At 43.3% G+C, this 16,164-nt stretch overlaps 2 protein-coding genes and 1 non-coding gene across 3 annotated transcripts; 1 reads left to right on the top strand and 2 right to left on the bottom strand.

Moving 5' to 3' along the window:
• ACAT2 (acetyl-CoA acetyltransferase 2) lies at positions 1–6,832 on the top strand. The gene is made up of 9 exons (XM_057406883.1): positions 1–91; positions 175–309; positions 1,560–1,741; positions 2,586–2,703; positions 3,481–3,624; positions 3,834–3,956; positions 4,684–4,838; positions 5,921–6,031; positions 6,602–6,832. Exons 1-9 carry the CDS (start codon positions 43–45, stop codon positions 6,767–6,769), a joined length of 1,185 nt encoding a protein of 394 aa, XP_057262866.1. The 5' UTR covers positions 1–42; the 3' UTR covers positions 6,770–6,832.
• A 183-nt stretch (positions 6,833–7,015) lies between these two features.
• Positions 7,016–15,720, bottom strand: TCP1 (t-complex 1). Its single transcript, XM_057406873.1, has 12 exons — positions 15,599–15,720; positions 14,075–14,160; positions 13,201–13,329; positions 12,532–12,629; positions 12,082–12,192; positions 11,220–11,401; positions 10,450–10,576; positions 9,958–10,133; positions 9,291–9,414; positions 8,199–8,391; positions 7,728–7,891; positions 7,016–7,306 (listed from the first exon to the last, which is right to left on the bottom strand). The coding sequence occupies exons 1-12, from the start codon at positions 15,669–15,671 to the stop codon at positions 7,093–7,095; spliced, it is 1,677 nt and encodes a 558-aa protein (XP_057262856.1). The 5' UTR covers positions 15,672–15,720; the 3' UTR covers positions 7,016–7,092.
• LOC130598036 (small nucleolar RNA SNORA29) lies at positions 14,660–14,795 on the bottom strand. The gene has a single exon (XR_008971923.1). It is a non-coding gene; the product is annotated as a small nucleolar RNA SNORA29 (small nucleolar RNA).
• Positions 15,721–16,164: the final 444 nt, after the last annotated feature.

The following is a 16,164-nucleotide window of genomic DNA, read 5'->3' on the forward strand; positions in this document are numbered from 1 at the left end:
CGCGCAGGATCCGCGTTGTCGCTCCGCTCCGCGCCCGTCGCCATGAGCGGGGACCCAGTAGTGTTCGTCGCCGCCGCCAGGACGGCCGTGGGTGAGAGGGGGGCCCGGGTATGCGGTGTGTGTGTCCCGCTCCCCGCGCCGCTGCTGATCGCGCTGTGTCTTGTGTCCGCCTAGGCTCCTTCAACGGCGGCCTGTCGGCGCTGCCGGCGCACGAGCTGGGTGCCGCGGTGATCCGAGAGGTGCTGCGTCGGGCAGGGCTGGCCCCCGCCGAGGTGTCGGAGGTGATCCTGGGGCAGGTCCTCCCCGCAGGTAAGGGGCCGTCTCTCTTCCCGCGGCCCGGTGGCGTTGGCCCGTCTCTTCTCCGCCACGGCCGCATCTCTCCTACGCTGTGGAGCAGCTCGGGGGTCGTGTTTCGCAACGTCGTTCCTTGGTTTAAGAACGTGGTTCCTTAACAAAGGTGTCGAGCGGCACCTTGGTCCCTTCTCCGTGCTCTCTGGGTGACCAAACTCATCACTTGATGGGTTTTTGGAAAGGACGTGGTGGGGAGATAGTTTGGGGTTTCTTTAAATCCCCAAGAGTAGCTAACTGTGTGTGTGTGTGAAAATCAGTTTCTTGTCTTTGTTACAGCATTCCTTCTCCTGCGCTGGGCATTCATCATCTCCTCTCTAAAACTTAGCATCATACGTAATGATAACTCTTAAGATTTTAGGAGCGGGTCCTGAGTTTGTGTTTTTGTGCAAGACCCTCCTGTGAGATCTGTGATACCACTTGCTCAGAGACAAGTATTTTGATTTATTGAAAACATGGCTGATGGGGAATTGTTTGTTTTGAACCATCCCCGGCATTTCCCAGGGTAATGTTCAATCAGCAGTCATAGGGCAGGTTTGCATTTTAAAGATTGAGCAAGAAAATAAAGGAAATATTTTTGTCTTAAAGCTGATCCAGATTCTTGTATATTTCTAGCTCGCTGAAGGATGCGCTTTCCTTATCCATTTCTTTGCATACAAAGAGCTGGCATTACTCTGGCCTGGGGAGATGCACATGAGGAGTGTTTTCTTTGAATATAGCACTCCTTTCTCCATCAGGATTACAACATAGAATGGAAGCTTTCAGGACTGTCCTTGCATTATTGTGCTTTTGGTTCCCATAGGGACTTTTAGGAAAAGTTGCCTGCTGATGGTGTACAGATGATGTTAAAAAGAAGCCCTTCAGCAGGTAGCAATTTAAATGAGCTCTCCTTTTACACATGTACAGCAGGCTAGTGCTAATTTGAAGTTGGTGTTTTATCTGACCTGCCATCAAAGACAGAGATGCAGATGTTAAAGCTGTCAGTAACAAGTCCCATATCTGAACTTGTAGGTATTTCATTAGTCAACAATATAAAGGAAAGAGGTAACCGAGCTCCTATTTACAGGTTACCCCTTGGAACTTCTCTGTCTTCCAGCTGAAGATAGGAGCAAGCTCTATATTTTGATGGAATGAGGGTACCTGTTGTGAGAAGTGTCAAGACTGATGTTTGTGTTTTAAGAACAAAGGAAATGTGCTGCCTGTTCCTGCAGGTGCTGGCCAGAACCCTGTCCGGCAGGCGAGTGTTGCTGCAGGCATCCCTTACACCGTGCCCGCATGGAGCTGCCAGATGATCTGTGGGTCAGGTTTGAAGGCCGTGTGTCTGGCTGCTCAGTCCATACTGACAGGAGATTCCAGCATCGTGGTTGCAGGAGGCATGGAAAGCATGAGCAAGGTGAAGCAAAGCACTGAACTCACATTGCACTGCCTTACCAGCAACAAACAGCATCACGTTGAAACCCTGTATTTCAAAGCTAATGGGGTAAAGGTTGGCCTTGATCATCTTAAAGGTCTTTTTCAACCTAGATGATTCTATGATTCTAACGCTCTAGAGGTAGACTGAAAGAGCAGCTTTGGTTTCTGCACTTCGGAGTGAATTTACACGTGCAACAATTGACTTCAGTAGCTTGCTTGCTTTCTTTTCTTGAAACCAAAGACCTGACACTGTAGCTACTGAAAAGGTGCCATGCAAACACATACTTGTTTGCTTGTGACACCTGGCCTAGATGGGGTTTTCTGTGTTGTGAGAAGCCCAAAGAAGGAATAAATGGAAACATTGTTGTTCACCAAACAATTGGAGCTTGGAAAGGAAGCAAAGCACTTTTATTTTGAGGTGTCCATCCTAAGGCTGTATTAAGAAATGGTGCTGGGGCAGCATCTGATGCCTAAGAATGGAGTGGCCTCTTCTGCTGGATGCTGAGAGTGATGTTTGTGTTCACTGGCTGCAGAGTGCAATTGGGAACCACCTAGAGATGAGGGACCAATGGCTGTATGGCCCCAGGAATGATAGATTAAATCTATGGGGAGGAAACACTCGCTGCTTGCTGATCTCCTACTGGGGAGATGAAGAGGCCAAACAGGCCACACCAGCAGGAGACTGGGGGGAGAGACAGAACAGGGAACTGGGGAGATTACCAGGATTTGGGGCAGCAACCTGCATCCTCAAGGCAGGGGTCTGCCTCTTCAGTATACACTGGAGATAGAAACCATCTGACTCCTGTCAAAATACCTTCTTGCAGGCTCCTCATGTCATTCACATGCGAGCTGGGATTAAAATGGGAGAGGCTTCTTTGCAGGACACTATAATCCTCGATGGCCTTACAGATGCTTTCTATCAGTATCATATGGGTATAACAGGTAAGTGGTGACAGTCCAGAAAATGACAGTTAACTCAGAAGGGGGGACAAATTCACTGATGGGAAGTCTCAGAAATCTGAATTATCAAATGAGGTATTTCAAGCTGTCCTTCACTTGTAGTCATGAAAAAGAAAGAAATCCCTAATATTGAAAGGCGTTGAAGGCATTTTCTGCTTTGTAAAGCTACTGGTTTGTTAGGTTTGGTTTGGTTTTTTTCCTGAGCTGTTCTCTCTGCATCTTTTGCATCCCAGCAATCTGACTTAATTTCAGGAAAAATAAACAAGGTAATCCCTGCATGTAACAAGCATTCAGCAACACAGGCTTACACTGTGGAGGAATTAAGTGTAGTGTGCATACACTCAGTTCTGCAACTGCAGGTTGTTGCACCTTTGGATGGGGTAGTGAACCAACTGCTTTTGCAGACCCTGCTTACGAAACAGAGTAACTTCAGAACTGTTCCCTCCTCTGAAGTAGCTGTAGAGAGATCTGAGCATAATAATCCAGAGAAGCAATAGACTAGAAATGCTTGGTTGTATTTGTATTTAATTTGGTGTAACTCCTTTCTGGGAGGTGATCCTGCACAGAAATTCCTACCCTCAAAAGAAAACACAGTGGAGAATCATGAGCAAACAAAAGGAGGAAATCTGAATGAAAATGTTCAGCAGGCTCAGCTGCTCGCTACAGCAATCATTAATCACTTTACCTCTGTACTTACAATTTTACATCTTAAAATCTTAGTATTTCCTGATGGCAGTTTGCATTGTGTTCCTATTTCAGCTGAAAATGTGGCCAGTCAGTGGCAAGTCAGCAGAGGGGAACAAGACCAACTTGCGGTACAGTCACAAAACAGGGCAGAGGCAGCACAGAAAGCTGGCTATTTTACTAAAGAAATCGTTCCTGTTCTTGTACCCTCTAAAAAAGGTAGGTGTGAATGGATAATGAGAGCTGCTTTTAAAGAGAAAAGTCTGGTTTCTGCTGTGTCTCCTCTAATCAGTGGATGATTTCCCACTTGTAAAGCCTTTTCCATAAGCTATTCTGTAAGGACATAGCCTGCTGCTTTGTTTTTCAACTTTCCGGGGTTATTGTTTTAAATAAGGGAAGTAAAGGTGATGTTGAATACTGCTTTGCAGGTCCAATAGAGGTTAAAACAGATGAACACCTTCGACATGGGAGCAACTTGGAAACAATGGCAAAGTTAAAGCCCTGTTTTCTGACAGATGGAACTGGGACAGTAACAGCAGGCAATGCTTCAGGTTGGTCCATCTGGCTAAAACTGAAATGGCAAAGGGCAGTAGCTGCTTGTGGCTCAAGGCAGGGTCTCTGCAAGGGGTTTGACTGCCATGTGGTTACTGCTGAATGCATTTTGCAAGATATGGCAATGTGTTTGACAACATAGTAGAACTCAAATACTAACTGTGGTGGAGGGTTTCTTTACAGATGAGTTGGTTTTGTTTGCTTACTTTCTATGAAGCAATATGAGTGTTTAGACAATTACAGCAATACCTGATAGGCTGGAACAAATAGAAACTACTTTCTCTCTTTTTCAAACTAGCTGTCCAGTGGTTGCTAATACTGCAGGTCTGGACAAAGAAAAACTTAACATTTGTGTCTGAAAATGTTGCTCCTGTGGGAATAACTCTCCTGCCACAGGCAGCTATAAAATGTCTTCCTTGGTCCTTCTGCTGCCTCTTCCAAAGTCTGCCTGATAAATTTGATGTGCTCCTTCTTCAGATTGTGCCTCAATTCTTACCCCTGCTGCTCTCCACATGGAATCACAAACATGTCTCATTTACAGCAGTGTACTTAAGATGCCCATTTTAAGCCTTTGTGTCAGAGGTCAGACTTGGTTGATCTGAATGGTACTGACCTAAATCAACAAAAGATCTGTGATTTTTGTTTTGTCTAGATTGTGAAGTGGCAAAAGGTGGTACAGCACAAGCCACAAAACCCAACAAATACATACAAGTTGTCATTCCACAGGTATCAATGATGGAGCTGCGGCTGTAATTCTAATGAAGAAATCAGAAGCTGCTAGGAGAGGTCTTACGCCTTTGGCTCGGATTGTATCTTGGGCTCAGACAGGCATAGACCCATCCATAATGGGAGTAGGGCCCATTTCAGCAATAAGACAAGCTGTAAGTAATTATCTATATCTATTATTTAAAAGTTTGTTTGTAATTGTTTTTATACACAATAAACATTTTTAGTTTAAATTGTAGAACAGACAAATGTATTTAACAATACCTATCATTTTATAGCTACTCTGAAAAAGGACACACTACTTCTTAACATAGATTTTGTATTGTGTGTTATCAAACACTTCACATCTACCAGTTTCTCTCTTCAGGATTTCATGGTATCACTTCACAGTGAGAGACTGTCTAGGCCATGCACTTTAGTGTTACAGCAACATAGTAAATCTTAAAGAGTGAACAGTTTCCAATCTCTCTCCACAATAATACCCAGTAGCAAGAGGCCCTCCTCCTGGACTGTAGCATTGGTGGTGCACCAGTCTGGTGAGCTGGTTGTCAAACAGCATTGCTCTGCTTGATTCTACCGATAAAAGCATTGTTGTTAGAAACCGACTGAGTGCAAGTAAAAATGTAGAGATATAAAACATGCCTACGCCTGCCCCCAAGCAGGCAATTGCACTGCAAGGGTTTCTCAAGTGACAACATGAGCCAAACCATCTTCCCAAACAGCCTGTCTTCCAGTGGAGACTTTCAACTTCAAGGCAGGAGAGACTGGACAAGTTACACTTGACAGCATCACTAATGATCATTTCTCTATCTCCTGTGTAAAAATCTGCATTAAACATAGAATCTCTAATGGGACCAGACTCGTGACCTGAAAAAAAACCCACCACTTTTAATCTAAAATCTGCTTTTGAAAACAAGTGCTTGTCTGTTAAGGGCAGCACAGCCAGTTTGACTCCTACAGTTGCACTACCACCACTGCGTAAAATTAGTCAAGCTTTTTTAAGAGCACCCAGCAGGTTATGGCACATTGCACTGACTTCTGCTGACACCAAAGTTTTGTCTTTTGCCTTCACGAATTCTGTCATCATCCCTGGCTATAAAAAAACCCAAATCTGTTTCCTTCATCTTTTTAGAAGTGTTGGCTTCAATTCACAGCATTAAAATCCTACAGAAAGCTTTCTCTGGTGCTGAGGAAGACCTAAAAGATAACAAGACCTCTATTTATTTTGTTTTCTCAGATTGGCAAAGCCAGCTGGACTCTGGAACAAGTTGACCTCTTTGAAATTAATGAAGCCTTTGCATCAGTGGCTGTTGCAATAGCAAAAGAGCTGAAAGTAAATCCAGAAAAGGTATTGGGATACATTTCAGGCCATGATTAGTTTGCCTCCTCTAATTCAAAGTTATTATACTCAGTGCACCTGAATCACATTCCAAACAAGCAAGAACAGTCCTCTTGCAATCACTTTGTCATGAGAAAAACAGGAACACCAGTGTTTCCTCACACTGCTTAGCAGCAGGCTGGCTTTGCTAGCAGGCATGGTTTCCAAGCAAACAGGCCCTAACTTCATTATAGTGGATTTGTAAGCAGATCTAAGTAACTGCTTGGGCACACTTGTAATTACAACTTCAAACACTGAACTTCTTGATGCAGTGTACTTGCCACTGTACCCTTCTGGTGATGGCAAAATGCACGGGTATTACTCTCCCCTCCTTAATTTCACCTGATGTTCAAGGAATAAAGATGGATCCCTTTCAGAAGAAATACTAACAGCAGTTGCATCCATGTTCAGTTTTTCCTTGAAATGGTGGTAGCTGACATTTTGAGGACTATATCCAGTGAAGTCATTCATGTTGAAACTCAGCTAAGCTTGTTAAATGATTTCTTAACCTGACCTTTGGTATTGGCTCTTGTGTTTTAGGTTAATATCCAAGGTGGAGCCATTGCTCTTGGCCACCCTCTCGGTGCCTCCGGTTGCCGCATCCTTGTTACTCTCCTACATGCACTGGACCGAACTGGTGGAAAACGTGGTGTTGCTGCTCTCTGTATAGGAGGAGGAATGGGAATAGCTATGTGTGTTGAGAGATGAGCATGAGTGAATAGCTAATGTGAACGAGTGTTTGAAGCTCCCTAATAAACTTCTAATCATAGAGCTTAGTTTGTGTTGCTTAAATCAAGTGAGCTTACTCCCTTACTTCTTGCCACTCCGTAACTCTGCCTTGACAGACTAGTGGCTACTGTAGGCACCTCAGTTGTTACACATGAGCTTAAATTCTCACTGCGAGGACCAACCTTGCTTTGAAAAATGTTTGTTCACAAGAAAATAGCAGCAGCATTCAAGCACCTGTTTTATTAACATTTTAGTTACAAGAGTGGGAAGTGTAAGTTAGACAAACATAAATAAAACCTAAGTTACTCTTCAAGCGCTCCAGAGTGAACTGCATCCTCGTAGCACCCTCTCTCTTCTTTAGGTTCAGGGTGCAGTTTAATAAGGTCATCGATTCGAAGAATAGTAATTGCCGCTTCTGTGGCAAACTTTAGGCTCTTGGTTTTGACCATGGTTGGTTCAAAGACACCAGCTTGCTTGTTATCGCGAGGTTTTCCATTGATCAAGTCAAGACCAATCCTGCAAAGAAACAGTCAGATGGAGAGATTAGAAAAGGTAGAAATATAGTTGGGAATATGCTGTTCAGCTAGTACTAGTTCCCAGTCACACGTACACAGGACTGAAGGCCAGAAAGTTCAGGGATAACCTGCACCCTTTGTTCCACATGCAAATAAATCACAGAATGGTTTGGGTTGTAAAGGACCTTAAGATCATGTAGTTCCAACCCCTCTGCCATGGAAAGGGACACCTCACGCTAGACCAGGTTGCCTGAGGCTCTGTCCAACAGGGCCTTGAACACTGCCAGGGAAGAAGCATTTAATACTTCTTTGGGCAGCCTGTTCCAGGGCCTCACCATCCTCACAGGAAATAACTGCACACTTCAGTAAACTGACAAGCCACCACTCCACATTTAACAGCCTGCTGACAGGCAGATACTTGCCATTTCAGGTTTTTGCGATCTGGGTTAACTTGAGCCTCGTTGTGGAATGCTCTCAACTTTGCAACAAGATCTGTGGCGTCCTGAGCAGCGTTCACTGCCAGTGTGTTTGGAATTATGAGGAGGGACCTTGCAAATTCTGCTATTGCAAGCTGCTCACGTGATCCCTAGGAAGAGGAAAAAGGTTCTAAACCCATTGTTGGAACAAGAAACAATATAGCTGCAATCAAAACTGACAATAGCAGGTAGGGGTTTTCACACACAAACCCTGGTTTTGGGGCAAAGAGCCATATATTCTAATTTTCACAGAAAGAATAATTACTATCCTCCACTTTAAAGCACCTTTTTACTCTTAAGATTGTGCAGGTTTTATTGACTGTGGAACCAACTTCTAGGAGAAAAAAGAAATGCCTGAAAATAAACACTTTCCTAGGGTAACACAGACAAACTGTTATTTCTTCCTGCAAGACTTACCATGCTGGTTGCATAATTTTCAAGATATATTGAAAGTGCTGCCTCTACAGCACCACCACCTGGGACAACAGACTTGGATTCCAATACCCTTTTAACAACACAGAGGGCATCATGTATAGACCGTTCCATTTCATCACACATGAAGTCGTTAGCTCCTCGTAAGATAATTGACGCTGAAGTACGAGCCTTTGTACTAGGGAAAAAAGGAATGAGAAGTCAGCTGTGTTGAACTGAATGTAAATAAACTTTTGTGGCTACAAGTTTTCTTCTAAAGCCAAATTCAGTTAAGCCAGATTCTTTCAATGTTTAGTTTTCCCATCAAACTGGGGCAAAATGTTATCAGATACTGAGAAAGCTCCCTCTTGCATAGGCATTAAGTGAGCAAATGACTGCCAACATTACAGTGTAATAGTCACGTAACCACCATGCAAGCATCAGGGTCAGGGTATTTCATTCACACACAAGACTGCAGGAGACTGAACACTGAGAAGAGATACTGAAGCAGTGGGAAAAGATACTATCTGAGGTACATTCCTCTTAAACAGATACTTCAGTCCTCAGGAAACAGACAGCAGCGGCATACTAAAACTTCAAGGGAAAGTTCTATGTGTGGACAGCCAGTGACTGTTGCTTTTCTTACCCATTAAACACAAAAAAACTTTCAACAGTAACTGTCCATTTCATAGTACCAAGTGGGTGACTGATTCAATGAAACCAGCACAAATAAACTGTCTTTATTACAAATGGTCAGATTTAGCTAGCACCACCTTATTCAGATGGAATTACTCAGATAGTAACTGTTTCCCTTTACTGCCTCTGTAAATGGAAGCCAGCTTAGAAAAATTTATTTATAAACAGAACTGTAAGTGAAGTCTATCCATCCATCTGATTTTTCATACATTATGGTTGATGAAACAGGTGCCCAGCCCCAGCAGAAGAGATTAAATACTTTCACCTCCTATCTGCAGTGGACTTTCCCATGCATGTAATTACTCATATCGTTGAGATAGCATGGAATTAAATAAATGGGATTTTACCTCAAACTTAGTTGAAGATGCACACAAAACTGAGTACTTTAAAAAGGATTCTTACTTCTTGATCAAGATCAGTTCATCATCACAGATTCTTTCTTGAATCACCTCTTCTGCCTGTCCCAGCATTAATGCCTCAAAACTCTCCTCACCCTCAAGGTTTGCAAGGGTTGAACATATGGTCGCTTTAACAAAGAAAGAAGGTAAATTTAGCCTTCCATGCCAGCACATCCTTTGCCAACTTCCCAGAACAAGCATACAGAATGAAAACAGCTCATGTGCTTTCTCATAATGAAAATGCTTTCCTGCAAATTCAAGAATTTGCATAAATTGACACAAATGTATACCAGATTTTTTTCCAGTATGTATTGAATGACTTAGGAGTTCTTTCTTGAACAATCTGAACAATGTACTTAACACAACTGTCCAAACAGAGGCTTATGAATGTGCGCTCAAAAAACACTTCTATATCAATACAGATTCTGGCTCATTTCCACAAGAGGACAGTCTTCCCAGTGAGAGGCAGCATTTTGTCCTCCTCCCCGACCACCCCCTGTAAACCTTCTGCAGTCAACTCTTACGATACTCATCTACTTTGACAGAAGTATCAGTAAAGCTGTAACTTACTTAAAGTAACTAAGAAGAGCGTCTCAGCTCTACTCATCCTCTCCTTGCATGCCTTGCATGTTAAGAAGCTGTATTTTGAAGATCAGTTACTATATACATACCTCCAGATGCCTTAGCAATCCGCTTAAGGTCCTTCTTCACAACTCTTCGTACTGCCATAGCACCAGCATCAACAAAGTATTTCAGACACATATCATCAATACCTCCAGTGGTGAGAATCACATTAGCACCAGTAGCCAAAATCTTCTGGATCCTTTCTTTGGTAATATCTAACTCTCTGCAAGTATAAAGTTATAAAAGCATATTTAAAAATCTAAAATCACATTCTGTCAACCCATTTCCCAAAATCTTAATGAGGAGCTCTGCAAGAAGGGACCACTGCACAAACCTGGATCTCTCTAAAAGCCTGACTTAATACTAGTTCTGCCCCATAGAAGTGAAGACTTTTACCATTAGTATTTGTGGAAATCTTAACATTTATAACTCTTTTACTTCTTGCACTCAGCCAAAGTTACACTGAAACACCTCAGCTGGAGAGGCCAATAAAGCTTGTAAAGCCCCACTGTCCCAGTTACTCAAGCTTCCACACACACCTCTGCCTTATCAGGTCCAGCTTCTCAGGATCCGAGATAACAATCTGAACACCAAGCTTCATCTTTGCTTTCTGCAGGCTGAAGTCAAGGCATGCAATCTTTGCATTAACTATTCTCTTGGTCATACCTGACGAGCAAAAACAAGAAAGCAAAGAGATTTTGTAAAACCGAGTTAACAATGTCAAGTCAGCAGTGGAGATTAAAACTGGTGTTACTTTCACATTTCAGATCTCTACCCAGTTTGCTTCTCCACCACCAGTTCTGCCCTAGTACAGAAAAACGCTAATAAAGACTCCCAAGAATTTTTTTTTTTAAATTTCTCCTGTGACCTGTTACCTTTTTCCCGAACCCATCCCCAAAATGGGAATGACCATGAAAAGCTGACCCATCAGTCTCACATCCTTTAGGTTACCTAATCACAACACAGCTCTGCTAAGTGTAACAGTTCCCTACAAAACAGCCATTGGCTCCCCACAAAGCAGGCACTTATGTTCCAAAAAATAAAAAAAAATTAAAAAAAAAAAAAAAAAAAAAAAAAATCAGTGTTACCATGCTAAACCCAAGCTAGGAAAACCACAGTACCTTACAGACTAGTTGGCAGACCCTAGCCTAGAAACCACTAGTGAAGCAGTAAGTTTTTTCTGGGTTCTTGTCCAATTGGTCTGGAATTGAAAACCCAATGATTTACAACTAATGCAATCAGTAAGAAGATGCATGCAGGACAAGTAAGAGTTCACATAAAAGCTTTCTGAAATGTGGCATGTTCTTACCCTGTGAGCCCACCACGCAGTTCAGAGCATAACCGTTCACAAGTATGCTCTCCTTTTGGCTGCGGCCATGTGCCTTCAGAACATTAACAGAGTTGATTGGGTACCGAGCCTGACCCTTCTGGTCAGTGTATTTAACTGCCAGCGCTGCATCCACCACCATATTAGCAAAGAAATCACCATCACTAACATGTCATTAAGGTTATAACTGAAGAAGAAAACCATTATTATGCTTAAAGGGAAAAAAAAAAAGTCACTGACAGTGCCTAAACTGAGTCAAAAACTGCTTCCAAAGAAGAACTACTGAAAGGCATGGAGTGCAAGCTTTCTTTACCACAGCTTTAAAGGAACAAGTAATTCTTAACACAAACACTGGTAAGAAAATTAGGGCAGGCTAGTGTAATGCATACGTTTTATACACCCAGTTCCTCAACAAAACTACCTATCCTGTGGTCAGCCTCCATTCCCTTGTTAGCAGAAAAGCTAAAATGCAGTGTTTTCTGTGACTATGGAGTTAAAGGCAACCTTCCTCCCTGTAGTTTCACTTCCCAGGTAGTTGACTTCTGTAACACATGCTTCCGTTTACAAAATTCCTTCCTACTCTCATTAACATGCAATGTCATAAGGAAATAATATGCTGTTAAAGCCACAGTTATGTCACTAACCAGGTTTACATAAATCAGAAGAGTCTGGACATCTTTTCCCATGGCAGAAAACAGTATCTGTGAAACATGTTTCATGCCCATTATAAGAATGACAGCTTGAATACTATACCCCAGTCATGAAAACTGTTGCAAAGGCAACCAGCCTAGCTAGCTACTTAAGCTCTTCAATCAATCCCTCTCTTCATCAAGTTAAAGGATACATTCCTATAATTTTAGAAGACATTGATGTTTTAGCAGCATTAATTAGGCAGTCCCTGCCCAATTCATCTGTGTTAATAATAAGATTTTCATTGATGTAGCGAACTGCTTCCCTGTAGAATAAATATAAATACCAGTAAGGAACTCCACCCCCACAAAAAGACAAAAATCTTCCATGTTTTCAGCCCTTCTAAATGTTACCTCAAAGAACACAGGGATAAAAGCAATTCATCTTCTAGGACAGGAAAATGGCATTTTTATGTGATTACAGATATGTGAAATTTAAACAAAAGAACCTACACCCCCACCAACCAACACCCCAGCACCCCCTCAACAAAATACCATATCCACTTTGCACCAAGTCTTTATTAAGAGAGTCACAAATACAGATACACAAACAGCATGCAGTTATTGTACCTTAAAGAACACAATGTACTTCAACTGTTTCTTACTTGCAAGCAAGTCGGTATCCACCAATAATGGAGGTAGGATGGATTTTCTGTTTGACCAGCTCATCTGCGTTTTTCAGAAGTTCTGCAGCAATAATTACCTGTTTGGAATACAAACACTAAATACACATATTCCATACACGCACAATAACTTCCTGTTGGCATTAAGTGCATTGTAGAATCACAAATAGTTATCCAATGTCTACTCAGTGGAAGCAAGTACTTAGAATTGGAACTAGTTTCTGACACCAGGCAAAAGCCACATCATTTTGCCTGTCCCAAAGATGCCAAAATCTCAAGCGAGTTTTCAACACACGACATCTTTGTTAGTCCTTAGCACTTAAATTTCACATGGTTTTCAAAAATTAAAAACATTATTTCAGAACCTATCCCCAACCTTTACAAAGGAAAAAATAAATAATGAAACTACACTATGCAGTCCCTTCCAGAACATCAGCTGCATATGAAAACTAGCACCTCTAAAAAAACCCACAGATTGAAGCTCTTTGCTCAGTAATCTACGTAAAAAAACTGCTTAGTCAACCTCAAGGTTTTTCATTCTATATAGTTGATCAACATTGCACCAAGACTCATAATGGAGAAATCAAAAGCAGCACTCTGGTAACAGAACACTGACTTTCGATCTATCTGCCTGTAAAGCTTTCTACATACCACTGAGGTTGTCCCATCGCCAACTTCTTTGTCTTGCAGGTCTGCCAGCTCACAAAGAACTTTTGCAGCAGGATGTTCCACTTCCAGCAGTTTCAGGATGGTTGCACCATCATTAGTAATGGTCACATCCTAATTTTCAGAAATGAAATATGCACATGAAGTGTATTTCTATTACATTTTGACTATTGTGTTTCATAACATTCATACAAATGAATGAGGTTTTTTTCTTTGCAAACTTCCTTATATTAAAACCATTTATACCAAACGTCTACTGCTGTTTTTTTAACCAGGAGTCTCACTGTAGCAACAGAAATGTCACCGCTGTTATCACACAAGTCTTTATGTTACAAAATCTCATAAAACATTTTGGACACACCAGATTAGCAGCAGTGCTGCTCACCTCCAATATAATATTTCATTATAGCTGCCTGTAAAATGGCAAACGTGCCTCATTTGCTTGGAAGATTTTAAAATATGAAATACTGCTTTAAAATTGTTCTGATACTATTTGAATTTTTTATTATTTCTCCTACTGTGGAAACCAAGATATGCAAGTCAACGCCACCACAAGGCCTGACTTTAACTGTGATATTTATTCCCTGTTAAGTTGCCCAATACTTTTTAAGTGGTGACAAGAATTTACACATTGAAAGTAAACAACTGTACCACATGAACTGCAGTAGCAGATTAAACCGAAATGATGTAGCATACATTACCAAATGCTCAGTTTTACCACAGCTCTCCTCCTATACCGTGTCAGAACTACTGAAAAAGCCAGGCATGCACATATCCAACCTAGGAAGTACACTAAGTGGAAGCACTTCTACACAGGAATGCAAGTCCTCCTGACACTTCTTAAGGAAAGCTGACTTACCCCAATATCATCCACCAACATCTTATCCAGGCCAACTGGACCAAGAGAACTCTTCACAATATTGGCAATAGCAGATGCCGCAGTAACTGAACAAGAAAAGAAGTTTTATCTTTCCAACTTTAGGGCAATTCAGGTTTACAAGAAAATGTCTCAAGAACCTGCTATTTAGAAACCTGACAGCGGCCTAATTTAGGATTAGGTTTCAGCCAACCTAAACTAATAGCTGGTTGCCACTAAACCATACAATCTGTGCCAAAGCTCACTCTGCCCCCCAGGCTGGCTCAGCTAACTAATCTGGCACAACTGATTGAGCAGAAGATTCACTTCCTGCCGTCTTGGTAAGATGGAAGACACTACTACCCAGGATCAGAAGAGCAGTGGTGGTAGCTTAAAAAAGGTTGGTAGGACTATTTATTTTGTCAGCAGCAAGTCATGCCATGAAACTTCACTCTCATTTACTCCTCCGTTCCAGACAGACACAGAACAACAGTATCACCATGTATCAATTACTAACACATCTTTCTGTCCCAATCAGGTCTGTGACTGAAACAAAACTTACAAAACCTCTAACACAGTGGCTTGTTTAAAAGGATGTTCTGCCAACTTCATATAGGAAAAAGATACAATCAACCTTTTCCTTCAGACCGTGGCAACCTTTTCTTTATCCCACAAGCATAGCCACTTAATCTGGAAGTTGAAAAAGTGGTAGTATAATGGGAATAGCTATAACTCAGATCTGCCCCTTGAACTTCAAACAGCATAAAGAGTTTTTATGTTGTTTTGGAGGAGTAATAGCTTTCTGAAACAACCATTATATCAAAGATGCCATTTCAAGGTAGAATCTTAGCCATAGATTAAGGTTGGTTTTATACTAAGTGTTCTGCCTAAAGTGTTGCCAGAACTGCCATGACTCTCACAACAGTCAGGAAGCAGGTCTTCAGCTTCTTCCTTTGCCTTTTATCCACTAACTGAGAACAGTCTCGAAACTTGCAGCCTTCCCTCAAGGCCTGGGATAAAAAGCCTGAGAGATATGGAACGTTTTTGAAAACTACATAAGAAAACGCTGATCTTGAGGATGCTCCCCATTTTCAAAAGCAGGCTATATCCCCGTGTTGGGGAGCAGGAAGGCTCCCCAGCGACCCTTTCCCCATTAAGATTCCTTCGCCAATCTGCAGGCCTCGCCGGCTCACGCCCTATAGGGTCTGGATAGAACCGCACAGACCTCTGGCCAGCAGCGCCCCCCCCCCCCCAGCGGGTGCTTCTACCAAGGAAAAGGTCCGCGGGGTCAATTCGCCGCTGAAGCGCGGCGGGAGCCCCCAGTCTCTTCGTGGAGGATCCGGAGCAGCTCTCCCTATGGCCTCCAGTGGCCGGCACTGAGACGCTGGCGGGAGGGGGAGGCCTCTACCGGACAAGTGCAGAGTTGAGGAAGCACATGGCGGCGGTAACTGCTGCGCCATGTTACCTTCTTCCTGCCCCTCCCCGCACCACTCCGCCAGCCCCCGCCGGCAGAGGCGCGGCCGTTACCGTTCTGCGTGCGGATGGTATCGCCGCTGGTCCTGTCGCCGAAAACAGCGAGGGGTCCCTCCAAAGCCGCCATCTTCCCGCCCGGCCGCCACGCCACACGGAGAGCAGGGGCCGCTAGGCTATCCACGGACTGGACAGAGCACCGCAAAGGCTGATGGATACACTCCCTTCCCGGCACAGCGCAGACGGGCAGTGCACGGCTCTGCACGCACGGGAGGGAAGGGGAGGGGCCAAACCCTGCCTGCCCAATCGCGGGGCGCGGCACGGCCCGAGCTCCAACCGCGATTGGTGAGCGGCGTGAACGGAGGCGCCGCGCCGAAGAAGGGGCACGAGCGCTTCCAGGAGCTTCTAGAAGGCAGGGCGAGCTTAGTGCGCACGGGCTGTAGCTCCCGCTCCGCCCTGGGGCGCGGCAGTCGTAGGGTTTCGCTGCAGGTTAAACGGGGGCTGTCCCCTACACATTCTTATGCATTGTAAGAACTCAGGCTAATCCTGCAGCGGGATGGGGGGCATCGCCCGCCTCCAGGCGCCGCTTGCGCCCGATCCGGTATACGTTAGATTTGTAGGCT

Source organism: Pezoporus wallicus, unplaced genomic scaffold (genome assembly GCF_028554395.1).
Source record: "Pezoporus wallicus isolate ANWC-B61680 ecotype Strahan unplaced genomic scaffold, APGP_CSIRO_Pwel_v1 scaffold_6362, whole genome shotgun sequence".
NCBI lineage: Eukaryota > Metazoa > Chordata > Aves > Psittaciformes > Psittacidae > Pezoporus > Pezoporus wallicus.

Bases quoted from the DNA above. Each gene is read 5' to 3' on its own strand.
- ACAT2 (XM_057406883.1), top strand. From the start codon at position 43: ATGAGCGGGGACCCAGTAGTGTTCGTCGCCGCCGCCAGGACGGCCGTG. The intron at 92-174 runs GTGAGAGGGGGG...GTGTCCGCCTAG, and splicing joins CGCCGCCAGGACGGCCGTGG to GCTCCTTCAACGGCGGCCTG. The intron at 3,957-4,683 runs GTTGGTCCATCT...GTCATTCCACAG, and splicing joins AACAGCAGGCAATGCTTCAG to GTATCAATGATGGAGCTGCG.
- TCP1 (XM_057406873.1), bottom strand. From the start codon at position 15,671: ATGGCGGCTTTGGAGGGACCCCTCGCTGTTTTCGGCGACAGGACCAGC. The intron at 10,134-10,449 runs GTGTGTGTGGAA...TTATACTTGCAG, and splicing joins CTGGACCTGATAAGGCAGAG to AGAGTTAGATATTACCAAAG. The intron at 9,415-9,957 runs GTATGTATATAG...TCTTTGTTAAAG, and splicing joins GATTGCTAAGGCATCTGGAG to CGACCATATGTTCAACCCTT.